The 25,635-nt window shown below is 46.2% G+C and overlaps 2 protein-coding genes across 2 annotated transcripts in view; one reads left to right on the forward strand and one right to left on the reverse strand.

Moving 5' to 3' along the window:
* The window catches only part of SCNN1B (sodium channel epithelial 1 subunit beta), a 468,555-nt gene that overhangs the window by 416,542 nt on the left and 26,378 nt on the right, over window positions 1–25,635 (forward strand). The gene's annotated exons all lie outside the window — the stretch shown is intronic.
* MYH11 (myosin heavy chain 11) overlaps window positions 494–25,635 on the reverse strand; it is a 57,160-nt gene continuing 32,018 nt past the window's right edge. Inside the window, 34 exon segments of the mRNA XM_079320541.1 lie at window positions 494–1,174; window positions 4,897–5,069; window positions 5,677–5,785; window positions 6,325–6,533; window positions 8,434–8,557; window positions 8,757–8,845; window positions 9,373–9,501; window positions 10,231–10,392; window positions 10,983–11,195; window positions 11,869–12,081; window positions 12,316–12,423; window positions 12,425–12,565; window positions 12,961–13,113; window positions 13,201–13,305; window positions 14,053–14,259; window positions 14,353–14,497; window positions 15,188–15,400; window positions 15,988–16,159; window positions 16,589–16,712; window positions 17,355–17,492; window positions 17,828–18,034; window positions 18,276–18,407; window positions 19,238–19,346; window positions 20,141–20,301; window positions 20,436–20,505; window positions 20,960–21,081; window positions 21,228–21,424; window positions 22,112–22,226; window positions 22,650–22,823; window positions 23,563–23,736; window positions 23,885–24,037; window positions 24,159–24,277; window positions 24,657–24,752; window positions 25,394–25,537. Of these exon segments, the coding sequence (XP_079176667.1) occupies window positions 1,036–1,174; window positions 4,897–5,069; window positions 5,677–5,785; window positions 6,325–6,533; window positions 8,434–8,557; window positions 8,757–8,845; window positions 9,373–9,501; window positions 10,231–10,392; window positions 10,983–11,195; window positions 11,869–12,081; window positions 12,316–12,423; window positions 12,425–12,565; window positions 12,961–13,113; window positions 13,201–13,305; window positions 14,053–14,259; window positions 14,353–14,497; window positions 15,188–15,400; window positions 15,988–16,159; window positions 16,589–16,712; window positions 17,355–17,492; window positions 17,828–18,034; window positions 18,276–18,407; window positions 19,238–19,346; window positions 20,141–20,301; window positions 20,436–20,505; window positions 20,960–21,081; window positions 21,228–21,424; window positions 22,112–22,226; window positions 22,650–22,823; window positions 23,563–23,736; window positions 23,885–24,037; window positions 24,159–24,277; window positions 24,657–24,752; window positions 25,394–25,537 (5,039 nt within the window). The 3' untranslated portion in view covers window positions 494–1,035.

Consider the following 25,635-nt stretch of genomic DNA (forward strand, 5'->3'; position numbering starts at 1 on the left):
TGTGGTCTTGGTACCTCCCAGGAGCAGGTTGTGTCTTGCTGGAGTGCTCCAAAAATAAAAAGTAGCTGCATGCTGATGCCTCAGTGCAGAGCAGCTTGGCTTGGATCCCTGCACTGTGTGGGCTGCTGTTTCTGATGGCTCCAGCCTGCTCTGGAGGCTTTGGCTGGGAACATTTCTGCACATCATCACATCAGAGGTGGCTCATGGCCCCCAGACACAGGTGGGTCCCCACTGCCCCCAGCCCCTGACAGGGCTGGCAGTCTCTGCAGGTCCTTGGAGCATCCCAGGGCACCTCACACTGGGTGTCCCCCAGGAATCAAACCTGTTTTATTTCCAGCTCAGTGTAGAGACTTCTTTCTATTTCTTCAAAATCATTACTTTGAAGAAAGTCAGTTTTGTTCTAATGATTCCAGATGAACTTCTTCAGTTTTAGAGAAGCTCTGCCTCATCCCCCCTTCACTTCCAGTGACAGGTGTACACAAGAATAGTGGAGTCATTTTTATAGCCTTTTATTAGTGTGTAAGCACATCCATGGTGCATATAAAACTGTAACAGTTGTCTTAATTTGAACAAATGATATTTTTCAGTAAGTGATTAAAAAGGCACTTCCACCTTGTGAATTGTGCATCAGGGGTGTAGTAACCAGGAGAAAACCCTATATTAATTGAATACTCAAAACAAAATGAAAGTTTAAGAAAAGATTAACTGACCAATGCCTTTTTTCCCCCTGCAACAATCTCACAAATCCTCTGTAGACTACACTTTACTGGGATTTAAATCATTTGAGCTACTGGAACTCACTTCTGCAAGATTCCCAAAGTGAATGACTCTGTTAGAAATCCCCACCTTTTACACTTCATGGTAAGAAAAGTTTGGGAGTACTTTTAGTCAATCTATACATTGGAGACAAGGCAGTTGTGCTTTTATCTGTCAGAGGAGTGGGTGTATGTGACCTTGACACTAAGAGTAGACTTACACAGTGCTAAATATCCTCCTCCTCCCTCCCCTTGCTGCAGTGCAATGCTTTAAGCGTGTCTATTCACTGGCTTTTGTTCCATTGAAATCTCCATCTCTTGCATCCATTTCGTCATCACCTCCATCTGTGGCATTCTCAATTATTCTTCTGCCTCCAGATCTACGGGGTGGGGCAAAAGATGCTGGCTCATTTCCCCTCCTGCAGCAAGGGGGAAAAAATAGGAAAAAACCCTCAGGTGTTAGGTCATTTGGAATGCTCACAAATAAGCAGAGTTTTGTAACAGAAAACCCAAGAGCTGTGGGCCTCTAATTCTGTAATTTGTGAACAGACTGAGACTCCCAATTGCTTGGAAATGAGCTGGGTCTCCTGTTCTTGTGCTCGTGTCCTTGCCCTCCTCTAAGCAGTCTCCTCAGCCCCAAATCACCCCACTCCTCCCTTGATTTCTCTGCTGTGGGAACTGCACTGAAAGGGGCAGAGGCACTGCTCGTACCCACAGAGGAGTGTCCTGTCCCTCTGGAGGGGCAGGTGCAGGATCCTGCCCCAGTCCTGGGGCTGTGGGGGGCTCAGACATCTGTGTCTCCTGTGCTCAGAGCACAGGTGTGACAGGGGGGCAGCTCCTGAGTCACCCCAGCCCTTCCCAGCAGGGACAGGCAGCAGCATTGCTGCAGCTGATGCTCAGCAGAGCAGCTTCCTGCAGGAAACCCTTTCCCACTTCATCCCCTTTTCCCCTCCCATCTCCCTCCCATCCCCATACATCCCACAGCCACATTTCACATGTATTTCCCAATTCCACATATATTTCCCAATTCCACATATATTTCCCAAGGCAGGGGCACTTTGGTCCTCCAGGTTAATTTTTGGGGAGGTGTGAGCAAGTGAGACAGACAATGGGTTTGTCCCATGGCCTCCATTGCTGATGTGCTACAAAGCATTTCACTTTTGTGACATGGCCTCTCACTTGCCCCTCATTAAGCAAACCTTTGTAAAGGCTTGAGACCACAGATTGAAGCAATAAAATGAATAAATGATCACTGGATATTGGGTCAGAAATACTAATTTGGTGTTAAATAAATCCGAGACTGCACTTTTGCGTACAGCAATCATGCAGAAATATTTAAAGGCTTGTCTTGTCCTTGCAAAAGACTAAGCCAGTCCCCTTTCTGAAGCTATCTAAGTGCAAAGTTCAGTCTTCCATGTGAGGAAAGAGGGTAGCAACCTTGGCTGGACCAGGTTCAGGGGCACAAATGTGCATTTCCAAGATGGAAATGTGTCTGTTTTCTATAAATCTCCCCTTAAACTTCAGTGTGAGCAGGCACTTAGCTAGCTAATAAAGCTTTAATTATCTGCTGATAACTAACCATGGTTGTTCTGTGCTGATGGCATGTGTTGAGCACAGGGGTGTGTCATTTCTGTCCTGCTGTGTGCCTGGCAGGGTCTCTTATTTTACAGCAGGGATTGGTATTGGTATTTAGCAAATAAGTTCTAATTAGGTTAATAAATTGGTTGATTCTTGTTGATGAAGGAAGAGCTCTCCACCCCCTTGGAGTTGTGCTGTCTGGACTCAGCCACTCATGGCCCATTTGTGCTGCAGGAATTCACTGAAGGGCTGTAAGAGAACAGGGCACTGGGGCAAGAACAAGAGTCTCACCAAATTCTGCACTACAGCTTTGGCCACAAAGTGAATTCCTTACCCACACTAACTCTTCCTAACCTGCTGCAGTCTGCAGGAACTTACAGTTCTTTAAACTGGTACTGGCCCTGTGGGGAAAACCCTTTGGTTTATAGCTGTTCCTCTTAAAGTTTATGTATTTCCTAATATTCACCTGGTATTTGTACCTTTAGAGTAATGTGTGTGTCTGGGGCAAACCTTCAGCACCAGTGTTTGCATCTCTGTATTTAATCTGCTTTTGAACAAATGCTGCTGGAGTGGAGCTTGAATAACAACCTGACTGGAAATATTAGGCTGGCTAAGAGGCACATGCAAGGACAAGACATCATCTTTAAATATTTGTGTATTTACAGCAAAATCCAGCATATGTAAAATAGAAAATGTACAAATATTACAAGGCAATAGCTCTTTAATTTTTGCAGTGCAGGTATTATTCCTGTCTCCAGAGAATGTGCTAAGTGTAACACAATGCTGTGCTGGGTTACAGTGTCAGCTTTAATGTCGTGCTCTGTTTTAATACAGGAAACAAGCAATGTCATATCTGTAAAAAACTCTAATAATCACTCTTTGTAAGCAACACAGGCACAGGGTGCTCTGTAATCAAAGGCAAGACTTTATCTTTTGTCTGTGATTGTGTGGTGTGTGATGAATCACATGCAAGTAAGGTCTTCCCAAATCTCAGGTGCATTAGAATTTCCTTACCTTAGGTCAGCATTACAGTAGGCACCAGAAATACTGTGACATTCTAATGACATGCTGTGACACTCCAGATTCATTAGTCCTTTTAATCAATTTTACTAATCAATAGTGTATTTTATTTGGAAAACCAAAAAATCTACTCTTTGTGGCAGTGCACAAAGATGATGTGCAAAAAAAAAAATCCATGCAAAAATATCAGAGTCCTTGCTGAGGTACTCTGTTGTAGAGCTCGTGAGAATGCAACGTTGGTAAGTCTATGTCAGTACATAACCTACTTGTAAGAAACATGTATCACTGATCAACAGCTGATGGTAGCTAGATTATTGTAATATTTGTCTTTTTTTGATAAAACAAATTAATGCCAAGATATCCAAGCCTTCACAGTTTGCAGAAACCTCACATGATTTTAACCAGGGCCAAAGAAACTGGAAATTTGTGCAATACAAGCTAGCTGCAAAGTTGAAGGCATGGTACCTGCTTAGTCATGCGAAGGTTCCTGTGTCCCTCTGAAACAGAGATAGAGAGTCCTGGGCAGTTACACTAGTTACACATGGTCATGAGCAGAGGCAGGTCATTACTTCTAAATAATTCAACACAGCACATTACAGCCAATCCCATTACATTTGCATGGAACAGAAATGAGCCCAGTGGTGCTCTGTGTGCAGGGCTGGGCAGCACCAGCAGCAGGGGCTGGCCCAGGTGTGCAGGTGGGAGGGGCTGCTCCACCCACCTGGGGGGAATCCTCAGCCATAACACTGAGGCACCCTACTGCAAATACTCTGGCAAGCTACGTGGAGAACACAAGTGGATGGGTGTTTATTTTTCACCTGATGTACTGTTGGTCTTAGAAAGCAAAATTTTATGGTATAGTGATGCAGATAGAGCAATTCCTGAATAACTCAAGCCAGCCTCTTTATTTCAGTGAGCTCATGTTTTCTAACCCTGAGTGCAGAACTCAGGGATGTAGCTGACTGATCACAGCTTTCTCTTTTCCCCATGCAGTTTAACAAGAAAATGCAAAGGGATGCTTTAATCTTTCCCTTGGTCTGATGACACTGAATCCCACAGTGGTGAAGCCCAAAGAGACTTTGGAATAAGAATAATAATAATGATTTGATGTGCTTTGCCTTTTACAGCTTGTGGTGTCCAAGACTGTTGACAGTCGTTGTGTGTGAGTTGTGCATGTGTGAAGGTGTGAGAAGCACAAGCATCTCTACTCTTGTGACTGCTCCTGTACAAACAGACACAGCCATTATGTAAGGGGTGTTTTCAAAAGCAACCAAGCCTCATTCTGTTCCCGTTGAAGCCAGAGGGATTTTGATGGGGGAAGAGTTGCCAGGGTACCACAGCTGATCCCAGCTGGACTCCCGAGGCTGCTGCAGCCCATGAAATGCAGAATGCAGAAATGCACTTCACCTGGCTCCAGCCTTTTGCTCTGAGTGCCAGGCTCATACAGGAGCAACCTGGCAGCATCATCAGTGCCTGGCCAGGTGCCTTGCCCACCTGTGCAGCTCCCCTCAATCCCGGGCTATCCCAGGGCAGGGTTCTCTACCTGAGCTTGCTCTTGAGAGCCGCCACCTCCCGGGCCAGTGCCTCGCTGCTCTCGGTGGCCTCGTCCAGCTCCCTCTGCAGCTTCCTGCGGTTGGCATTGCTGCGCTGCGACTCCTCCTCAGCCTCCTCCAGCTGCCTCTTGAGCTGCTTCAGCCGCGCGTTGCCCTTCTCAGCCTGCGGGCAGTTCCAGTGCCGTTCAAATTCATTCGTTTATATGGGATTTAATTTAATTTAATTCAAAATTTAATTTAAAACGGGTCTAAGACCTTTGCGTTCCTCTTTTTAATTTTGTGCTTCCATTGAGGGTTGTACTGAAACGTGACCCCAATCAAAGATGGAAGCCTGAAAATAACTTTGATGTGGGAGTTCATTTTGCTGATAGCTACTGTGTTCAGACACAACCTCGTTGTTTCTTTTGCTGATAGCTCTGCCTCTCCTTTTTTTGGGCTTGCAGATGGATTTGCATTAGACAAAGCTAAAGTTTTAATGCAAAATACGTTCAGCATCTCCATTCATGTAGTACCAAGGGTGCTGTGCACAGTCCTGTGTATTGCTGTGCAGTCAGACTGTTGCTTCTGGCTGATTAACAACGATTTGTGCTTTTGGCATGGGAGAATTATATTATCCCATCTTTTAGTGATGTATGGCTCTCCCAGACCCAAGCACAGTCTGCTTTCCAGCAGGGCATTTGCCTGAGGCACAACATGCAATCTTCCTTTCTTAGGGCAAAACCTCGAAACCCCAGTGCCCTCGACTAAGAGCCTTGTGAGGCAGCCTGTACCTGATCTTTGTACTGCTCTGCCTGCTTCCTCTCGTCCTCCACCTGCAGCAGGGCATCCTTCAGCTTCTTGTCCTTCTGGCGCAGCGTCTTGGCCGCCGCCTGCTTCTCCCTGCAGGGACAGGCAGGGTTGGGTGGTGTGCAGCTCCCTGCTCTGCCTGCCCTGGCCTTGTGGCTGATGCAACTGGCACCAGGGACCCCTGGGGCCAAGGTCTTACTGAATTGAACAGGTCAACTCTAAGGAAAACTTTAAGGTGTGTTCTGATCAAAGCCAAATGTATGGCTCTGCTCTGTGCTGGAGGTGCTCCAGGAGATGGGTTCTGAAACACAAGGTGATTTCCTCAAGGAATAATCCTGGTGGCACCATGTGTTATGGTAATTAACCTGGCAGAGTCATAGGGCAGTTATTCTAAAGTGTAGGGCAGCAGAGCTTTGCCTACGGTACCAGCAGAACCTTCCAGCAAAAAAATAGATCTTAATCAGAAACTGCAGCAGCTCCAGTTACTTGCCATATGTCTCAGAAATTTTAAATGAGAGACTTTGCCAAGTTTAGTGGCACTGAGAGCCTGATGACAAATCCTGCTTTGTTTATTTTCTGTCTCATTAACTGTGGCAGTGAATGCACAGCTGTGCCCTGGGGGAGACCAGTACCTGGCTTCCTGCTCCAATTGCTCTTCCAGAGAAGCAATTTTGGCCTCCAGAGCAGCAATTGTGGCTTTGAACTTGTTCTTGACGGCTCCCTCCATCTCCTGCAGCTTGCTCCTCAGCTCCTTGTTCTGCCTCTCCAGCTGCTGCCGCGCGTTCTCGTTCTTCTGCGCCGCCGAGCGCTCCGTCGCCAGCTCATTGTTGAGCTGCTCCGCCTGCGGGGAACCGCGTGTCACCGAGTGTCACCGGGGGACCGAGTGTCACCGAGTGTCACCGGGGAGCCGCGTGTCACCGAGTGTCACCGGGGGACTGAGTGTCACCGAGTGTCACCGGGGAGCCGCGTGTCACCGAGTGTCACCGAGTGTCACCGAGTGTCACCGGGGAACCGAGTGTCACCGAGTGTCACCGGGGGACCGAGTGTCACCGAGTGTCACCGGGGAACCGAGTGTCACCGGGGGACTGAGTGTCACCGGGGAACCGCGTGTCACCGAGTGTCACCGGGGGACCGAGTGTCACCGAGTGTCACCGGGGGACCGAGTGTCACCGAGTGTCACCAGCTCCGAGTGTCACCGAGTGTCACCACCCTGAGTGTCACCGAGTGTCACCGGGGGACCGAGTGTCACCGGGGGACCGAGTGTCCACCGGGGACTGAGTGTCACCGGGGAACCGCGTGTCACCGAGTGTCACCGGGGAGCCGAGTGTCACCGGGGGACCGCGTGTCACCGAGTGTCACCGGGGAACCGCGTGTCACCGAGTGTCACCGGGGGACTGAGTGTCACCGGGGGACTGAGTGTCACCGAGTGTCACCGGGGAACCGAGTGTCACCGGGGAACCGCGTGTCACCGAGTGTCACCGGGGGACTGAGTGTCACCGGGGAACCGCGTGTCACCGAGTGTCACCGGGGAACTGAGTGTCACCGGGGAACCGCGTGTCACCGAGTGTCACCGGGGAGCCGAGTGTCACCGGGGAACCGAGTGTCACCGAGTGTCACCGGGGAACTGAGTGTCACCGAGTGTCACCGGGGGACTGAGTGTCACCGGGGGACTGAGTGTCACCGGGGAACCGAGTGTCACCGAGTGTCACCGGGGAACCGCGTGTCACCGAGTGTCACCGGGGGACCGAGTGTCACCGGGGAACCGCGTGTCACCGAGTGTCACCGGGGAGCCGAGTGTCACCGAGTGTCCCCGGGGGAGCGAGTGTCACCGGGAAACCGCGTGTCACCGGGGGACTGAGTGTCACCAAGTGTCACCGGGGAACCGCGTGTCACCGAGTGTCACCGGGGGACCGCGTGTCACCGGGGGACTGAGTGTCACCAAGTGTCACCGGGGAACCGAGTGTCACCGGGGAACCGCGTGTCACCAAGTGTCACCGGGGAACCGAGTGTCACCGGGGAACCGCGTGTCACCGAGTGTCACCGGGGGACCGCGTGTCACCGAGTGTCACCGGGGGACTGAGTGTCACCGAGTGTCCCCGGGGAACCGAGTGAGTGTCCCCGGGGGAGCGAGTGTCGCCGAGTGTCCCCGGGGGAGCGAGTGTCACCGAGTGTCCCCAGGGGAGTGAGTGTCCCCGGGGGAGCGAGTGTCGCCGAGTGTCCCCGGGGGAGCGAGTGTCGCCGAGTGTCCCCGGGGGAGCCAGTGTCGCCGAGTGTCCCCGGGGGAGCCAGTGTCGCCGAGTGTCCCCAGGGGAGTGAGTGTCCCCGGGGGAGCCGAGTGTCGCCGAGTGTCCCCGGGGTAGCCAGTGTCGCCGAGTGTCCCCGGGGGAGCCAGTGTCGCCGAGTGTCCCCAGGGGAGCGAGTGTCCCCGGGGGAGCCAGTGTCACCGAGTGTCCCCGGGGGAGCGAGTGTCGCCGAGTGTCCCCGGGGGAGCCAGTGTCGCCGAGTGTCCCCGGGGGAGCGAGTGTCGCCGAGTGTCCCCGGGGAACCGAGTGAGTGTCCCCGGGGTAGCCAGTGTCGCCGAGTGTCCCCGGGGGAGCCAGTGTCGCCGAGTGTCCCCGGGGGAGCCAGTGTCGCCGGTGCTGCTCGCGGCCAGGCGGCAGCGGCAGTGTGCGCTGGCAGTGCCCCCGACACCCAGAACACAAAGGTTCGCGGAGCAGCCGGCGCTGCGGGCTCGGCTGTACCTGCTGCACCGCTTTCCTCATGCGGTCGCCCATCGCCTCGATGTTGCTCTGCTCCTCTTCCAGCTCCTCCTCCAGCTGGGCAATTCTTGCCTCCAGGCGCCGCTTCTCATCCTGCAGGCTCGTCCTGGGAATGGGAATGTGAAAAGTGACTAGTTATGGCTCTGGCCAGATGTTAGGACTGTGTTATGGACTGCCAGTGATTCAGACAGGGAGGGGATTTTTCATATGTGTGCTCGTTGTCTTGTCAGGAGCAGATGATTGGAGTGGAACAGAATTTCTCCTGGCGTGTGCAGAGCCATGTGTGTGGTTTGGTGTCTCCCTACCTTCCAGAGGCAGCACTTGCAAGTTCCTCTGCCATCTCTTCTTTCTCCTGGTCCGCTTGTTTGCGAGCTCTTTCTGCAGCAGCCAGGTCCTGAGAAATGGAAAAAGCAGGATAATAAAGAAATGAGTAAATGTTCAAATAGTCATAGCATGATCCAGAGGACTGTAAATTTTCTAAAGCTGGTTTGAGATGGGTTGTCTTGTTAACAGAATAAAGTCTTTTCATGTCATAAATCCTAGGGAAGTACAGTGAAATACACTTTATCCAGCCTGTCAGTGGGTTTTTATTTTATTTGTTTTACTCAGAAGATGGCCATTTAATACAGGTAGGAATAATAGCACTAAGCCCTCAAGAATTTACTGCTATTGAAAACAATTTGTGTTGGATTGTACAGATCATTTCCCCTTAAGGCTGGCTATCTGTACCTTTTTCCAAGGTGATTTTTTCCAGCTCAGTCTGACTGTGCTCAGATGTAGATCCAACAGCTTTAGTGGAGTGCATGGAGCACATGGAACTTGTTACTGAGTCCCTAAGTTAGATTACCTCCCTGCAGCTCTGTTTTGCTTCTGAAGACCATGTGTAATCTCCTTCATTCTGCTGTAGTTTTCCCACTTTACCTCCTGAAGCTGCATGAGTTCTGCTTCCAGACTCTTTGCTTTCTTCTCATTTTCTCTGGCTGTAGCAAATATTTCCTCTCTGGCAGCCCGTGCATCATCCAGCTCTCGTTGGTAATCCTTCATCTGAGCCTTGTGGAAAAAAATAACAAATTTGTTACAAATTCAGTCCAACAAAATGTGGATGGAGCAGAACACATCCACGTTTACATTGTCATAATGCTGCTGAAGTTGTATTTTCTGCAGAGATTGGTAGCACATGTTGGGAAGATCTGAAATGCTGTTCCAGGGAGGGCAATCCTTCTGCTGGAACACTGCATCTTTTGTAAAGCCTATTGCCCATGTGTCCTCTGAATATTTGAGTGCTTATACAGTCTTAATGTCCCTGATTAAGAACATTTTTATTGTTTGGTTGTTAGCATGTGACAGAACAGTTGATGTGGAGATTTAAGTTATAAACAGGAACATGCTAATTCAGAGACAACCTGATTTGTGAACAGTCCTTTATGCTCTTGAATCAAGTATTAGAACCCAGATTGAAGCCCTGTAACAGATTTTATCTTATAGTCCTTTCTCCTCATGTGAATCTTTGTTTTCCTCCATGTGGGTAAGTCAGTAGTGGATGAGTGTTGGCTAGAGAATTGTGGAAGCTCTCTACCATGGTGAAATTTAAGATTTTTATCATTTTCCCTGTGAAATTTTCCACTGTCACTCAAACAGTTCCAATACTGATATGTGAGTGTGTCAGCCTAGTTAACATTTCCCCTCTGACCAATCCTCTCTAAGGGCATCAAGGTCCCAGATGCCCCTAACTCTTGTCAGTGGCTGCAGCAGGCAGAGCAGCAGGAGCAGCAGAATTACCTGTAATTTTCGGAGCTGTTTGATGGCCTCCTCCCTGCCCTTGTTGGCAGAGTCAGCCTGGCTCTCCAGGTCCTTCACATCCATCTCCAGCTTCTTCTTGGCAGCAGCTGCCAGGGCTCTCTGCTTCCTCTCATCTTCCAGTTCTGTCTCATATTCGTGGAGCTGATCAGGAGACAGGGGCAGGTTAGGCAGGTCCTTGGGCACCCTCAGCCCTCTGAGTGCTGCATGCAGACCTCATCCCTCCCTTCTCATCTCCCTGTTACAACAGATTCCCATTTTGCCCCAAATTAAAGGGTTTTTGGAAGGACTCAGCAGTTTGGGTTCTGTGTCCTGGGAAATGTGTGATGACTAGAGCAGCTGGCCTTGCTTCAGTGCAAATAAGTTTTATCCTGTTTTCATCTGCTTTTGCATGCACTCCATGTACCTTGGGAAGACAGATGTGTCTTTTTTCCCTTGCACTCAGAGAACAGGGAAGGTGGTTCTGACTATGTCAGAAATAACAATTTACAGGTTTTTTATTATATTGGTTGTAGAGTTAAATATCTACATTTGTCGGTAACTGTGCACCTGCTACTGAAACAGGACCCCCCCCTTTTTTTCCATATAATAATCCTTTTTTCTTCTTCTTTTTTTCTTTTTTTATCACCAAGTAAAATGCAATGTATTTTTTTTTTTTAATTACAGTGAAGTGCTTTAATAGTGGCATTAGGTGGGGTCTTTCAGCTGGTTAGATACTGACAAAGGCAATGTACCTGTCTGAGGAGTTGTCTTTTCTTCTCCTCATTCTGTTCATCTCTGGCTTGTAAATCTCTTTCAAACTGGCCTTTCAGGGCTTGCATATTCACTTCCAGCCTGAGTTTGGCATCCTCTGCAGCCTGTAGCTCATCCTCCAGCTCCTCTAGTTGTGTCTTCATCTCTTCTACTTGCTGTTCAAGGGTCCGTTTAGACTTCTCCAATTCATGGACCTTTCACACAAGGAGAAATTAATAGACTTGTTATGAGAAATGAGAATAATTCCAGTTATACACTGTATACTTGCAGTACAGGCCACATTTGAAACTATCAGGTGTGGACAATGAATAAACTAATTTACATTGAAAATGCTAAATCAGCTTTACTTTGTATACTTGCAAAACTGTCTTAAAATAATGAGATTCTCTTTATCCCAATATTGCATTTTTAATCTGATCAAATACAGTGATTTAATTTATTTAGTATTAGAAGGGATATAATCATATCCTTGCAATGAAAGAAGTGATTGGCAATGCAGAAGTGGAAATTTGCTGCAGGTATGTAAGCAAATATAAGGCAGGTGGCAAAGTCAAATACAACTAATAAAATCAGATTTGCAGAGTTTACAATTTCAAAGAAGTGTAATAAACTAGTACATTATTTAGAAATCAATTAGAATCTTCTTCATGCTTGAAGTTATGTTAAAAATAAACATAGCCTACAGTAACTTTTCCAAGTCCCTTGAAAGTTTGGACACAAAAGGAATTGAATTTTATATGAAATATCTGATCTCTCTGAATGGGTTTGTGTGCTGCAGAGAATTTCCCACACTGAAAACAATTATCTCTTTCTTTAGCTGCTATTTTAAGTTATTGTGGTGGAGATTGTCCTAAGAACAAAACTTACATTCTTGCCAACATCATCTTTGGAGCTAACAAGATCTTCCATTTCAGCTTTCAGCATTTTGTTTGTTCTCTCCAGTTCTTCTTTGGCTTCCAAAGCCTCTTCAAGTGCTCGAGCCAGTGACAGAGCCTTTGTTTCCTTTTCTCTAGCTTCAGCCTCTGCTCTGTCCCTTTCATCTGCATATTTGGAGGAGATGTTCTTCTCTTCAGCCAGCATCTGTGGGATACAGGAGGTGATTAGTGTCAGGGCTTTGCTACTGCAGCTCTCTTGTCAGTTGTTAATGGCAGAGAGGAATCTCTCTTTTGATAAAGGCACATAAATACAGAATTTACCATCTTTTGTATAATTCAGTTTCAGTTAATTATTTTGTCTCCTTGTCCCAGTGGACACTGTGGGTTCCAGACAGGGGTTACACAGCAAGGGAGAATGTAAATTCCATAAATTCCATACCTGATCAAACTTCTTCTGTTTCTTCTCCAGGTTGGAGACCAGCTGGCGCTGGTTGTCCAAGTCCACCACCAGGTCATCCAGCTCCTGCTGGAGTCTGTTCTTGGTTTTTTTCCAGTTTGTCATAAGAAGCAGCCTTTTCCTCAAACTGTTGTGTGAGACTTTCAATTTCTTTCTGAAGTTTCTTTTTGCCTTCTTCCATGAATTCTACCGTGGTGGTAAATTCCTGTATCTTCTTCTTAGAGTCGGAGAGCTGAAATTTGAATTCAGAGGACAAATCTTTGTAGCTGTGACAATAAATCTTAGCAGGGAGGCAAAAGCTTGGCCAGTAGACAGCCAAGCTGAGCTTTCCTAGTCTGACCTGTGTGAAGCTGGTGATGGTTTCCATCACCCAGTGTTCATAAACTGAGGCAGGGCACAGCCCTAGGGTGCACAAACAGGCTTTGGGTGCAAGACTGTGTGTGCACACCTGTCCTAGGGATGACACTAAAGGACAGGGACACTGCTGCCTGCACTGTGGAGAGCTCCTGGTGCCACCTGGGCTAACAGCACCAACTCTCTGCAGCTCCACGTGCTGTGCCAGGAGAATTCCACAGCTGCTCTGCAGCTCTCAGGGTGGAGCTGATGATTTAACTGTGGCACTGATACCTGTATTGTCAGTGTTGAAATGTGCCTCTCCAGGTTTTGCTTTGCTTCCGTTTCCTCATCCAGCTGCTCCTGCAGGCTGTTCTTCTCATCCTCCAGCTGGCGCAGCTTGGTGGACACGTTCAGCTTCTGCCTCGTCTCCTCCTGCAGCAGCTCCTGCACTCACACACCCAGGGCAGGACAGGCATTAGCTCAGCTCTTTGTGTTGGGCACTTTAGGAGTATTGCAGGTGTGCAAGTTTACCTGTGTGTCTTGTAGCTGAGATCCTAAGGCTGCAACATCTTTGGTCAATTTGATATTTTTGCTCTCTGCTTCATTGAGCAAACCGGTGACATTTTCAACCTCCACCTGTGAGAGAATAAACTCAGTTATTTTGCACAGCTTGGAAATCATCCTTAAGCTTTAGTTTCCTTAGATTTGTCTGAAATCTTCTCTAATGCCATTTTTGTCTAGTTTACCATGGTATTTATTACTCTATATCAAAACCTAGTCATATTCATAAAGCAACAATAGCATGTTCCTTGCAAGGAATTGCAAAGGGGATTTTTGATGGATTTGCCTTCCTGTTTCCAAGTTTGTCAGAAGTTGATGCATTTGGTGATATTTTCTTATTTATCCACCAGCTTAAAATAATAAAGCAAAGCTTAGTGTGGCTATGAACCAATGTAACAATAAGCTTGATTAGTTTATCTGGACACTGAACATCTACCAATGAATCATTGATTTTTAGTGATTTCTTAAACTGTAGATGAGTGTCATCTTTTGTGAGCATGTTTAATGACAGTGTTTAATCACTGTCTAATACATTTCCAAAAGCCACATACCTGTCAATCTGCCCCAGCACCCAAAAATGAGCAAACAGAAAGATCTGGTCAGTGAATCAGGGATGGCATCACAGACTGAACCATGTACAGGGGGATGGTGAGACTAAAAGCTCCCAGTTCCATGGGATGGAGTGGTTGTAATTGATTAATTGTGTGATGATTGAGTAGGAGTTTAAGGTGACAAAAAATGAGCATTTTGGCTGCAAGGCCCTAATTCCTCTGGACAAACTGGGCTGCTCAGTGTCCCAGCAAACACTGAACTCCCTCCTACCTGTAATTTATGGACTTTTTCATTGAGCTCTGTCCGAACACGCTCTCCCTCCGTGTATTTGGACTGCAAATCCTGCAGCTGCACTTCCAGCTTCTTCTTCTTGTGCTCCACATCTTGTTTGGCCTGATTCAGGCTCCTGACTTCGTTGGCCAGGTCAGCATTGTCTTTCTCCAGGGACTGCTTGGTCTTATCCAAGTTGGCTTTAGCCTACAAGCAGGTGGAGAAGTGAACGCAGATGGTTTGTAAGAGGAGCCTGTGTGGTCTGGCAGGCAGATTTCTAGAGGATGGGTTTGTGTTTACCCTCTTGAACTGCTCCAGCTGCTCTGTGAGCTCCTCCACAGCCTGGGTGTGCTTCTGCCTCATCTCCTGCACCTGAGCCTCGTGGGAGCGAGTCTCCTCCTCCAGGGCTCTCTTCAGCACTGTCACCTCCTGCTCACGCTTTGCCCTGCAGGGTGACACACGTCAGCGTGCAGGGTGGGAGCCCAGGGTGTCCCTGAGTGCCTCCAGACCCCTGCCAGGGGTCCTGGCATGGGACACAGGGGCTTTGGGGGCTGCACTTAAATCCCTGGAGAAATCTGCCAACATTGCAGGAAGAAATACAAGCCACTAAAATAAGCAGAGTATAAATTAGGCTGTTAGAAGGTAGAAAAAGTGGATTTCTAGGAATGGTTATATTGGGGGTTCGTGGCTAACATGGAGGATTTTGGGTGTGGTGCTTCTTTTCCTCCTTCTTCATGCCATCCGTGTGGAATGCCAGCCTGGCATCCTTGGATTGGTCTGAGAGATTTGGACAGTGTAATAAAATTGTCATGTATTGGAAAGTAACTGTAAATATTAGGTATGTAATTTGGAGTACATAAGGTAAGACCTGCCCTCTGGCAGGCAGAGTGTGCCCTGGCTGGAGCTGCTGAACAGCTGCCAGCTAGAGAAAGAATTCCTTAGCTGAGGAACAATAAATAGCCTTGAAACCTCAGAGAACAGCCCCCTGCTCTTCTTTGGGCACTGGGGCTGGGAAGAACACAGATTTTAAACCCCCAACACGTGCTGCTGTGGGGAGCCCAGGCCCACAGAGACCCCAGCAGGCAGTGACCAGCAGCAAAGGGGCTGCAGCCCCTGCAGTGCTGCATCTGCACACCTGAGCTCCTGCTGGGTGGCCGTGGTGTCCAAAGTATCCTCAAGCTCTGTCTTAAGAGCCTCCAGCTCTTCACCAAGGTCTCTCTTTTGCTTTTCTGCTTTGTTCCTTGCAGCTTTTTCAGACTCCAGGTCCTCCTGGAGATCAGAAATTACAGATTCCAATTCGCGGATCTTCTTGAGGGCGTTGTTCTTCTGAGTGGTTTCATCTTCGAGCCTTTGTGAAAAAAGAGGGTTTCATTTCAGAAACTATGAAAAGTTATAATGAATTCACTTTGGGGAAGACAGTATACACTAAAGATTTATAAGTCTGTGCCAAATAAAGTGCCAAAGAAAGGGAGGGCTGATGCAAACAAGATCAGACTCTGCACTTTAGCTGGGTGCAGTGTCTGGAGGTGCCAATCAGTTGATTCAGCAAGTTGAGTGTTGAGTGTTTTTCCTCTTAAATTTATACAGAAAATCCACTGAGAATCTGGAGTGGATCAAGGTCAGACTCTTAATTTTTGCCTATTGCCTGTGAAGTAGATCTTTACACTTCATCATACTTGACAGCCCTGCCCTTGCTTATGGGAAGAAAAGCTTTCATTGATACCTGGAGGTAATTCATTAAAATGGATTATTTGTCTAGGGACACATTCATTTTGTGTATTCATATTTGTGTATTCATTTTCCAAGGGCATTTGGAAAATGGGGAAGCACAGAAGGGGATGAACTGAGGGATGAGATTCATGTCTGGAGCCTCTCAGTGTCTGGGAAGGAAATTCCACGCTGGGCTTTCCCCAGGGGACAGGCAGGAGTGGGTACCTGGCCAGGGCAGCCTGCAGCTCCTCCTCCTTCTTGGCCAGCTGTGCCTTCAGGTCAGCAATCTGTGCCTGCAGCTCTGCAATCTGCTCGTGCAGGTCGTTGGCCTCCCCTTCCAGCTTCCTCTTCACTTTGTCCAGTTCTTGTCTGCTCTTTTCTTCCTTCTTCAGCCTCACTGAAAGGGATTGACGTTGGTCACCAAATCACTCTGGTGGTGCCAGGAGTCCTGAATCTGACCTCAAACTTAGGCCAAAAATGGTTCTGGCCTCCTGTGCATTTAACTACAAGTCACTGTGGTTTTGCAGCAACATGTGCCTGCTTTCCAGCTATCCTAAAGAATAATTTCTTTATCTTTGTCCACCATAATCATTTCCCCCCCTCACTTTTCTCTCCACTCTTTTATATATAACAAATAAAAGGTTGCTAGTTTTGGCACCATGGGGATTTGGTGATAATCACCCAACTGGCTTCAGCATAAAGAATTTGGAAATATCCCACGGATTTTTAAAAAGTTCTCTCCAGATTCTGTTTAGATTTTCTTGTTCTGTGGCAAGGAAAAAGAAGAAATTCTACAAAACCCCCAATAAACTATTGTTCATGTTACCTTCAAGTTCAGAAATCATAGATTCATGTTTGTTCTTGAGCTTTGTAAGATTTTTGGCTTTTTCTTCTTCTTCTGCAAGATTTGTTGTTAGATCACTTATTCTTTCCTCAAGTTGTTTTCTTTCCTTAAGAAAGATAAAATACTTCTGTTAGCAAAACTGTTATTGGTGATCATAAATCAACTCTTTGCCAACCAAAAGTACCCAAGACACTGTCCTTCTGTGCTGTATTCCTTGAGGTTGTAGTGATATATTTCAGTTTTTCAGTTGCAGAGGAGCTGTGGAGTGGGGTCTGTGACCTCCCTGTTCCCTGAGCTGCTGCTCTTAGACCCTTGTGCTGCCTGCCAAGCACAGGGCTCAGTTCACAGGAGCATTCCCTTTTAAAAAGTACTGGAAGACATCCTTAATTCCAGTTTAAATCACAAAGTTTGGTTGAAATGAGTTGAAAACTAAGATAATTATTTAGTCTGCTCTTGGACAAGAAGACATGTCTTCCACTGATTGTGCTTGGCTGCTGTAAATATTTTGCTTGAAGATATTTTTGCTACAACAGCTCTCAAACACAGCAGCTGTACACAATTTTGAGTTGTTTAAATGAGCACTGAAAAATGATCAGAACTGCATTTGGTACAGGCAGGACTGATAGCTTGGTGTGACTGTGCATCCATGAGTTAGACAGTCAAGAGGATTTGTGTTGTTCTGGTGGAAGAAAAGTTTTTTTTCAACTTCTGCTATTTTCAGAGTAAGAAAGTGGACCCAGAACCTCACCTTGCTTAGCTTGTTATTCTGATCTTCCATTATCAGAATATCATCTTCCATTTTCTTTATCTTGCTATCTGCTGCTACTTTTTCAAGTTGCAGTTTCTGCCTTGCAGCTTCTTCTTCTTCCAGCTGCTCCTCAAGGTCCTTTAGAGGGGGGGAAAAAAACCCACAGACCATGAATTCTGTAAATAAAATACTACTTGTGTAATTCTTAAGAAATGCTTAATGTTTGTTACTGTATGCTGTAAACTTTGCTGTTTTTATAAAGAACTAGACAATCGGTAGATAGAAGGAAAGATTTGTTTAAATAATGTTTTAGAGAGAAGATGAGGGTGGAGATGAGGAAGAAGAGACCTCTGGAGGAAGGAGCATCAGTTGATTGATCCAGCACAGAGATTGTTCCTCTGAGGATCTGAGCTTCCCCACTCTGTTTCTCAGTGAGATCCAAGTTATTATCTGTATTTGTCACTTCTCCTCACCAGCATTTGCTGCTGCATCTTCTTCTTCTCTGCCTGCAGCTGCTGGCTGCGCTCCTCCTCCTCCTCAATCCTGGCTTCCATCTCGTGCAGGATCTCCTCCAGCTCCTGTTTCTTGGCAGCCAAACGCACTCTCATCTCCTCAGCCTCTGCATACAGCTCAGTCTCTGCCTGCAGCTGCTCTGCCAGCAGGTTCTTCTCTTCCACCAGCTGCACAAATAGGAGGGACAGGAAGGTAAGGCTTGGAGTGCAAACTGGGTTTTTACTGGGCGTTCCTGGGGTCCAGGCAGGAGCTGCACCACAGTCACTGAAGGGACTGGAGCTTGTCTGCTCTGCCCCTTGCTATGAGTGCAAAGGAGAGGGACTTTATTATTACAAATTTCATTATAACAGCTTCTAGACATGCTGAGAGACCTGCCAGTGTGTCCCAGAGTTCAGAGCTGTAAATCACCTGGGAGTGTTTCTGTTCCAGCTCCTTCAATTCACTCTCTGCTTTTTGTTGCCTTTCCTTAGTTTTCTGCAGTTCTTCATCCTTGGCCTGCATTTCCTCCTCCTGGCGGGTGACCTGCAGCAGTGGTTTCACCTGGAAATGGACATGGGAAGGATTTTTAGGAATGGTTCCTGTCAGTGTTTGTGTTGCTGACCTAAAGGACTGGCTGGCACTGGGGCAGTGCTGTCACTGCTCAGGACTGGGCAGACACTGTCCATGGGAACATCTTTCAATCCCCAAACCTCAGCTCTTGGTGTCTCTCTTAATTCCTGGGGCCCTGAGAGCTCCTCTGCCTCTGACAGTGTCACTTTTGAAATGTCCCCAGGCTGTTTGCATCCCTTGATCATGTACAGGAGTTACCTCTGCACAGCCAGGCAATGTGCACACACAGGTGTGTGTTCCTGCCTGTTTCTGGTTGCACAGGAGATTGGCATCAATCCAAGTAGGAAAAGTTTTCTGAATCCAAACTGAAGGCCATTCTTGAAACACCAGAGACTCTTTAATAGGAAAATAGACTTAATTTGCATGGGTATCCAGGAGGAAGATGTTTAGTGTCCCAATTAGGAATTCCCAAACTACTTGGTTGCCCATAGATATATCACTTTGGATGTTTGGAAAACTCAGTTTTACTCAGTGTTCTAATTATCCACCTCTGTGAAATTATTTCATTTTGAGGAAATTAAAAAAGTCTTCAAACATGCAAAATCTTTTATCAATTTCTGCTTAACTAGATTGTTTCCTTTAGCTAGAACTACCTTTAATTGCATTATAGAACTATCTATAGCCCCAGATTTTGTGAAACTTATGATGATCTTGCCACCAGCTGCAATGGGCTTTGGAACAAGGAGTGACAAGATGCACTTTGGTATCATTTAATTTGTTCTGGAAAACTGAGGAGAGATTTACTGGCAGCAGTCACTCACTTTAGTAAACAGTCTCCACCACTGCCAGTTCCTCAGCTTCAGGTAGGCAGCACAATTTCTCTGGATAACCTTCATTGCAGTCAGCTGTTGCTGCCTCTTGGCAAAGGCTCTGTGATTAAAAACATAAAGCAAATTGGTTCAGTCTGAGGATAAAGGTGTTTGCAAGGTACACACATGAAGCAAAGAAACTCTGGCATGAGAATCTGCTGATGAGCCATGTATGGTCTGGGGAGTCTGGCACAAATTCTTTTGTTGTTTTAACAGTGTGTGTGCTTTCCTGAGGAAGGGTGATAACTCTGGTTAGCTGCCTGCTGTTTTAGGTTGGTTTTTGGCTGTTTGCATTCCATGGATAGGAGCAGATGTATAGATCTAGTTCTAGGTGTGAACATCTTTCCAGAGTACACAGGCACTCAGGTCTTGTACTGATTATTGTTGGAAATGCAGGAAAAAAAGGCATTATTGCTGATAGTTTTGGGGTGTACATTAACTGAGATCATGCTAGATGATCAGTGCTCCACACTGAAGCTGTGGAAGAAATTATTTTATGTTTTATAGATGCTGGAGATGCTATTTGTAATGCATAGAACTCCAGTCATGGCACAGGCTGCTCCTTTTCCTGCTGGTAGAAACACATAAATGTTTAAATGATGGGTCATTGTCTCAGATTATTGTACAGAGGGGTGTGAGCAGCCTCACAGTGTAACTGCTTCCCTGTAATTACACTAATCAGCCTTTTCTGGGCTGGAAGGGAAACCTTCATTGGACATGAGCTCTAATGCAATATAAATAATAATGAAATGTCTCAGTATCTCCAGTTTGTATCAGTATGTTCTATGGAACAATAAACAGCCCTGCAGATACTCTGCTGCACAAAACAATCTATTTGTTAGCACACATTCTTACTTTCTTGCTAGGTAGCCTCGGGACATAGCTTGGAAGGTGATAATAACATCTGTGATCTTCAGGTCTCTCTCCTCTTCCAGGTGAGCCAGAACACCAGTTCTGAAGAAGATTTTACTCTGTCCAATTCTGTACAAGTTGGGATCCAGCTCTAGTGCTTTGATCTGGAGGAAAACAGGGATATTTGTTAACTCCAGTGCTGAGCTTTGGGGCACTAAAAATCCCTTCTCAATTCTGTCCAGTCTCAACACTTCTACACAAGAAGTGATTATCAACAGGACCAAGAAGCTTTTCTCACCATGAGGATGCAAGCCTGCTTCCCATCCATGAATCCCTTGGGAATGGCGTTTGCAGCCAGGATTTCGTACCTGCCAGAGATGCTCGTTAGGGAGGCTGAAACCCAGGGGTGTTTCTGTGCAGACAGACAGACGGACAGACAGGTGTTTCTGTGCAGACAGACAGGTGTTTCTGTGCAGGCAGACAGACAGACAGGTGTTTCTGTGCAGACAGGTGTTTCTGTGCAGACAGGTGTTTCTGTGCAGACAAACAGGTGTTTCTGTGCAGACAGGTGTTTCTGTGCAGACAGGTGTTTCTGTACAGACAGACAGGTGTTTCTGTGCAGACAGACAGACAGACAGGTGTTTCTGTGCAGACAGACAGGTGTTTCTGTGCAGACAGACGGACAGACAGGTGTTTCTGTGCAGACACAGGTGTTTCCGTGCAGACAGACAGACAGACAGGTGTTTCCGTGCAGACAGACAGGTGTTTCCGTGCAGACAGACGGACGGACAGGCGCGGGAGCAGCCCAGGGCTGGCTCGTACCGCTGGCGGAACTCCTGGAACACGATCCTGTTGGGGAATCCCTGCCGGCAGATGCGGATCCCCTCCAGGACCCCATTGCAGCGCAGCTGCTCCAGCACCAGGTGTGCATCCAGCTTGCCGGACTGCAAAGGGAGCAGAGGGCACTTGCAGCACAGATTTACCAGAATGTTCCACCCACATCTCATCTCTGAGTCTGGAGTTTGTGCAGCTCTGCCCTGTGCCCAGCGGGACGGGCGCGCCCGCCGGCGGAATGCAATCTGCAATTTACCCTTTTCTCGTGGTTGGGAATGATGCAGCGCACGAAGTTGGGGTTGGTGTTCCTCAGGGTGGTCATCAGCTTGGTCAGCTGCTCCTTGTAGAGCTGCCCCACCGTCCTGAACATGCCCTTCTTGGCCTTGGAGGCGCTGGGCAGGGACGAGCTTTCGCTCATCTTGGACATCTGGTCCAGCCCAACGATGCGGTCCACTGAGAGGGAGAGGGAGGAATGGAACATTTAATACACCATCCTTGCCCCACATCACACCCACCATGGCACTGTTACACTGAAGCTTGCCAAAGAGGACAGGGGTATTTTTATGCCAAAGAGGACAGGGGTATTTTTTATGCCAAAGAGGACAGGGGTATTTTTTATGCCAAAGAGGACAGGGGTATTTTTTTTGCAATTGAAGCATTCTGACAAATGTACTAGGATCCCTTCTGGATAAATAGTCTTCATCTGTCAAAGGTGAAAATGTGGATTTTGTTAAGCAAGGACAGAGTGGAGCAAATGAATATCCAGAATATATTTTATTATGTCAATGAATTAAATAGAACTCCACAGAACTTATATGAGAGGCTTCATCAAAACTAATAATAACCTGTATTAAATGAGGTCTACAATTCTACATAGTAACATTTTAACAGTGTGATGAATAAGTTTTATTCTGTTGCTGAATAATATTGAGGAATTTTTTTTATAGTGCTTGAAACTCTCTAATGACATTTTTCATTAATGATATGTTTAGAACACATTATTCTCATATCTTAGTTCAGTCTCTTCTATGCTTATCACATTCACACTTGGGTGCTGCCAGCAAGGGATGGCTGTCAGAAAGTTCTGGCAGGAGTTTCTCCCTTTAAACCCCATCACTGATTTAGAGTGGTGATTCATACCATCCTTCCAAAGGTCTGCCACGAATTTGTCTGAAGACTGGTTCAGCAGAGAAGTCACATTGTCGTTCAGTGGGTCCATGTTCTTTGTCAGCCAAGCAGTTGCATTGTAGGTAACCTGCAGGGAACAGTGAGAGCTACATCAAAAAATTGTTCTTGGTAAGAAATCTAGAGTGACCAAGAACACAGGGCGTTGTATTAACACAAAATCAGACAAATAATGTGCAAAGATTTCTAGTGTTGAGAGCTGAGTATTTATTCTCACATGTACTAATGTCTTTAAAAAGTCTGCTTGCTAGAAAAGAATCCAAATTACTTGGATTTTCAATAACCTCGGTGATGGTAATTTTTGTTTTCTTGTGAGCTCAGCACAGCCATGGTTTTCAAATCTTATTTCATGTGTTGTGTAATTAAAGCACTTAATAAGCACATTTCCTAATTAAAGCCATATCTCATCAATGCAGCTACCAGAATGTTTCCCTTTGATCCTTTGGGTATCAAAGAATAAAAGTTCCCTAGGCCAAAACAATATGTCCAGTACCTTTCCTGCATAGTGCATTATACAGAACTCTGTTTTGTCCTTGAGCTGCTTGGGCTTCTGGAATTTGGGATGGTTGCCTTGTTCTGTCATTAGTTTCTCCACAAAGGAGGTGTCAGTAGCCTTGGGGAACCAGCACTCTTCATCCAGCAGAGCCAGGACACCGGGAGGGTTGGTCTGCAAGGGAGAGCAGTGGGTCAGAACCATCACAGCAGACACAGCACCATCCCCAGCCCGAGCTTACAGTGCAACTCCCAGCTTACACAACCAGGGGTTAGCTGCCTCGCTGAAAATAAGGAAAAGTTAGGAGTTAGAAGGGAGTAGTTATCTGAAACTTGAATAATTGACTGTCTGTCATTTCATGTTGGCTCAGCTGGGCTTACAATGGGAAAAGACAAAACCAGTGAGCAGATCCAAAGGAACACGGACAATGCAACCAGAAACTATTCTGTGGGAAACTGGACTGTCCCCAGAAATCATTTGTATTTCATTGATAGAAAATGTCAGGAGTTCAGGGTGAGGAAGACTCACCTTACTTCCTCCTTTTGAGACCCCTCCCCACAAAAACGACCCCAGACTTAATTTAAGAAGTCACTCAATGCTTAATTGCTATTCAAGCTAATTACCATAGGAAGCAGGGGGTGGGAGGGGCTGTTATTATGAATATGTATTTGTTTGAATCCTTTGCCAATGAATAAACTCTGTGATCACCTGTGATTGTGCAGTGTGTGTTAGAGGATTACCTCACACTGAAAAAACACACATTTTCTAACTTTAAATTGTTGGGGAATCTTTTGTCCATCCCAGCTGAGTATCAGTGTTAGACCAATACTCTAATTTTGGTAAATCAACAGATCCTTCCAGGAAATAAAGGATCTCTTGTACTGACACACAACTGATAGAGAGAGAATCTTACTGGTCTTTCAATGAGCTCAATGCAAGGCTGCAGGTCAAGGCCAAAGTCAATGAAATTCCACTCAATGCCCTCTCGCTGGTATTCCTCTTGCTCCAGTATAAACATTGTGTGGTTGAAAAGCTGCTGAAGTTTCTCATTGGTGTAGTTGATGCACAGCTGCTCAAAGGAATTGATCTGTGAAGAGGAAAGAAGAGAATTGGAAAGAGACCTTCAAGAGTGAACTTAAATTACAAGATTGTATTTGCCATTTTGTATTTCTTTTTGTATATTAAAATTTAAGCATCTAAATAAGTTTAATCAGCTTGTGTCCCACATCACATACCTCAAAAATCTCAAAGCCAGCAATGTCCAGGATGCCCAGGAAAGAAGCTCCTTGTCTCTTTGTTTTGTCCAGAGCTTTGTTGACTCGAGCCAGGATCCAGCGGAACAGACGCTCAAATTTCGCCTTGGCCAAAGCCTCGATGGCAAAATCTGCCTGGAAAAGGCAAGAGGGGGTGTCAGAGAAAGGAGAAACCCCTTCACTGGCAGAAAGGAGACAGAAATCAGACTCCAGCAGGAAGAGAAATAGGAAAAGGGGGAGCAGGAGTGTGAGGTACCTGCTCCTTGGTCTGAGCCTTCTGGACAACGTCTCGTCCAACCTTGATCCTTGGAGTCAGAATGGATCTGGTGAAATCTGTCACGTTAATCCCCATCAGGTGGCACACTTTTTGTGCAGCTGGAATAAAAAAGTGAAATTTAATTCAGACTGAATTGCTCTCAGCTGGTCAGTAAGTGTGAATATGAGTAGCTCAGCAAGTAAGCAGAATTATTTATCTTCCTTAAAAACTCCTCTGTTGTGCTACAAGAGATGACACTTGCCATAAAAGTAACATTTGTGATCCAAGGAATAAATTCACCATTCATCAATTTATGGATTCAAAATTACTAGAAAAGATAATGATAACTGAGCTGATTTTAAGCATGGTTTATATTTTAAAGCCTGAGAGCTACACACATAATAACAATTAAATAAAAAAGTTGATAAAGTGTGCTTATTCAGTTGCTGTTTTATTAATTCCTTAACGTTAACAAAATTTTGAAGTGGAAAATCATACCAGTATCATCTGGCATAGAAGCCTGGTCAGTGTTTCTCTCCTTCTTGAAGACAATATTTCCCAGTTGCAGGACAGATGAAACGACCCTCAGAATGGCTGTAAGAGAAAAGGAGATATGAATGACCCTCAGAATGGTGTAAGAGCAAAGGGGGTGTGATTAACCCTCAGAATGGCTGTAAGAGAAAAGGAGATGTGATTAACCCTCAGAATGGTGTAAGAGCAAAGGGGATGTGAACAGTCACTGGTGCAGGTGGGATGTGCTCTCCTGCTCCTGCAGGGCTCAGGCAAGGGCAGGATGCTGATTTTGCCACCAGGTGTCACCTGGGACGTGGCAATTGCATCCGAGGACAGTCCCAGCACTGAGAGGTGAAAGGCACCTGGATGGATGCCAGGTGTTGTTTCATGCACTTTGTTTTATTTCTCGTCTCTGAATCAGTGAGTACTCATGAGCTGTTTGAGCCTGTTCCGTTTCTTTCAAAAATAAATCAGATTATTTTGCAGTTTTTTCATGCTAGCTGTTGGAAAGTTCTGAAAAATGGCTTTAAATGGTCATTACTGTTATAGAGCTGGCTTAGTCTCTTTTTGGATATGTAGAGGGTTCCAATGAGAAATATTCCCTTTAATAAACACAGATTAGCTTTGCAAAGTGACTATTTGGACAGAATTAACCTGTGCATCTCTCTGTAATGTCACTGGCAGATGTGTACCTTGAGCACAGCCTTTGTGACAATTCTCACCTGTCTGCTCCTCATCAGTAAAGCCCATAATTTTCATGGCTTCCAAGGTCTCCTGGAACATTTCATCATCTTGCTGAGAAGGAATGGGCACGTAGCCACTGGACAGAAAGGTGTAATTGTTGAAGCCTTCCAGCAACAAGTCATCTAAAAAGAAGAGGAAAAGCTTTATTTAAGTGCACCTGCTTAATGCTCTTGGTTCGTGAATTCTCTTCCTTAGATAAGGAAATAAAATCCAGGGGAAA

This window comes from Erithacus rubecula (genome assembly GCF_903797595.1).
Source record: "Erithacus rubecula genome assembly, chromosome: 17".
NCBI classification, from domain to species: domain Eukaryota; kingdom Metazoa; phylum Chordata; class Aves; order Passeriformes; family Muscicapidae; genus Erithacus; species Erithacus rubecula.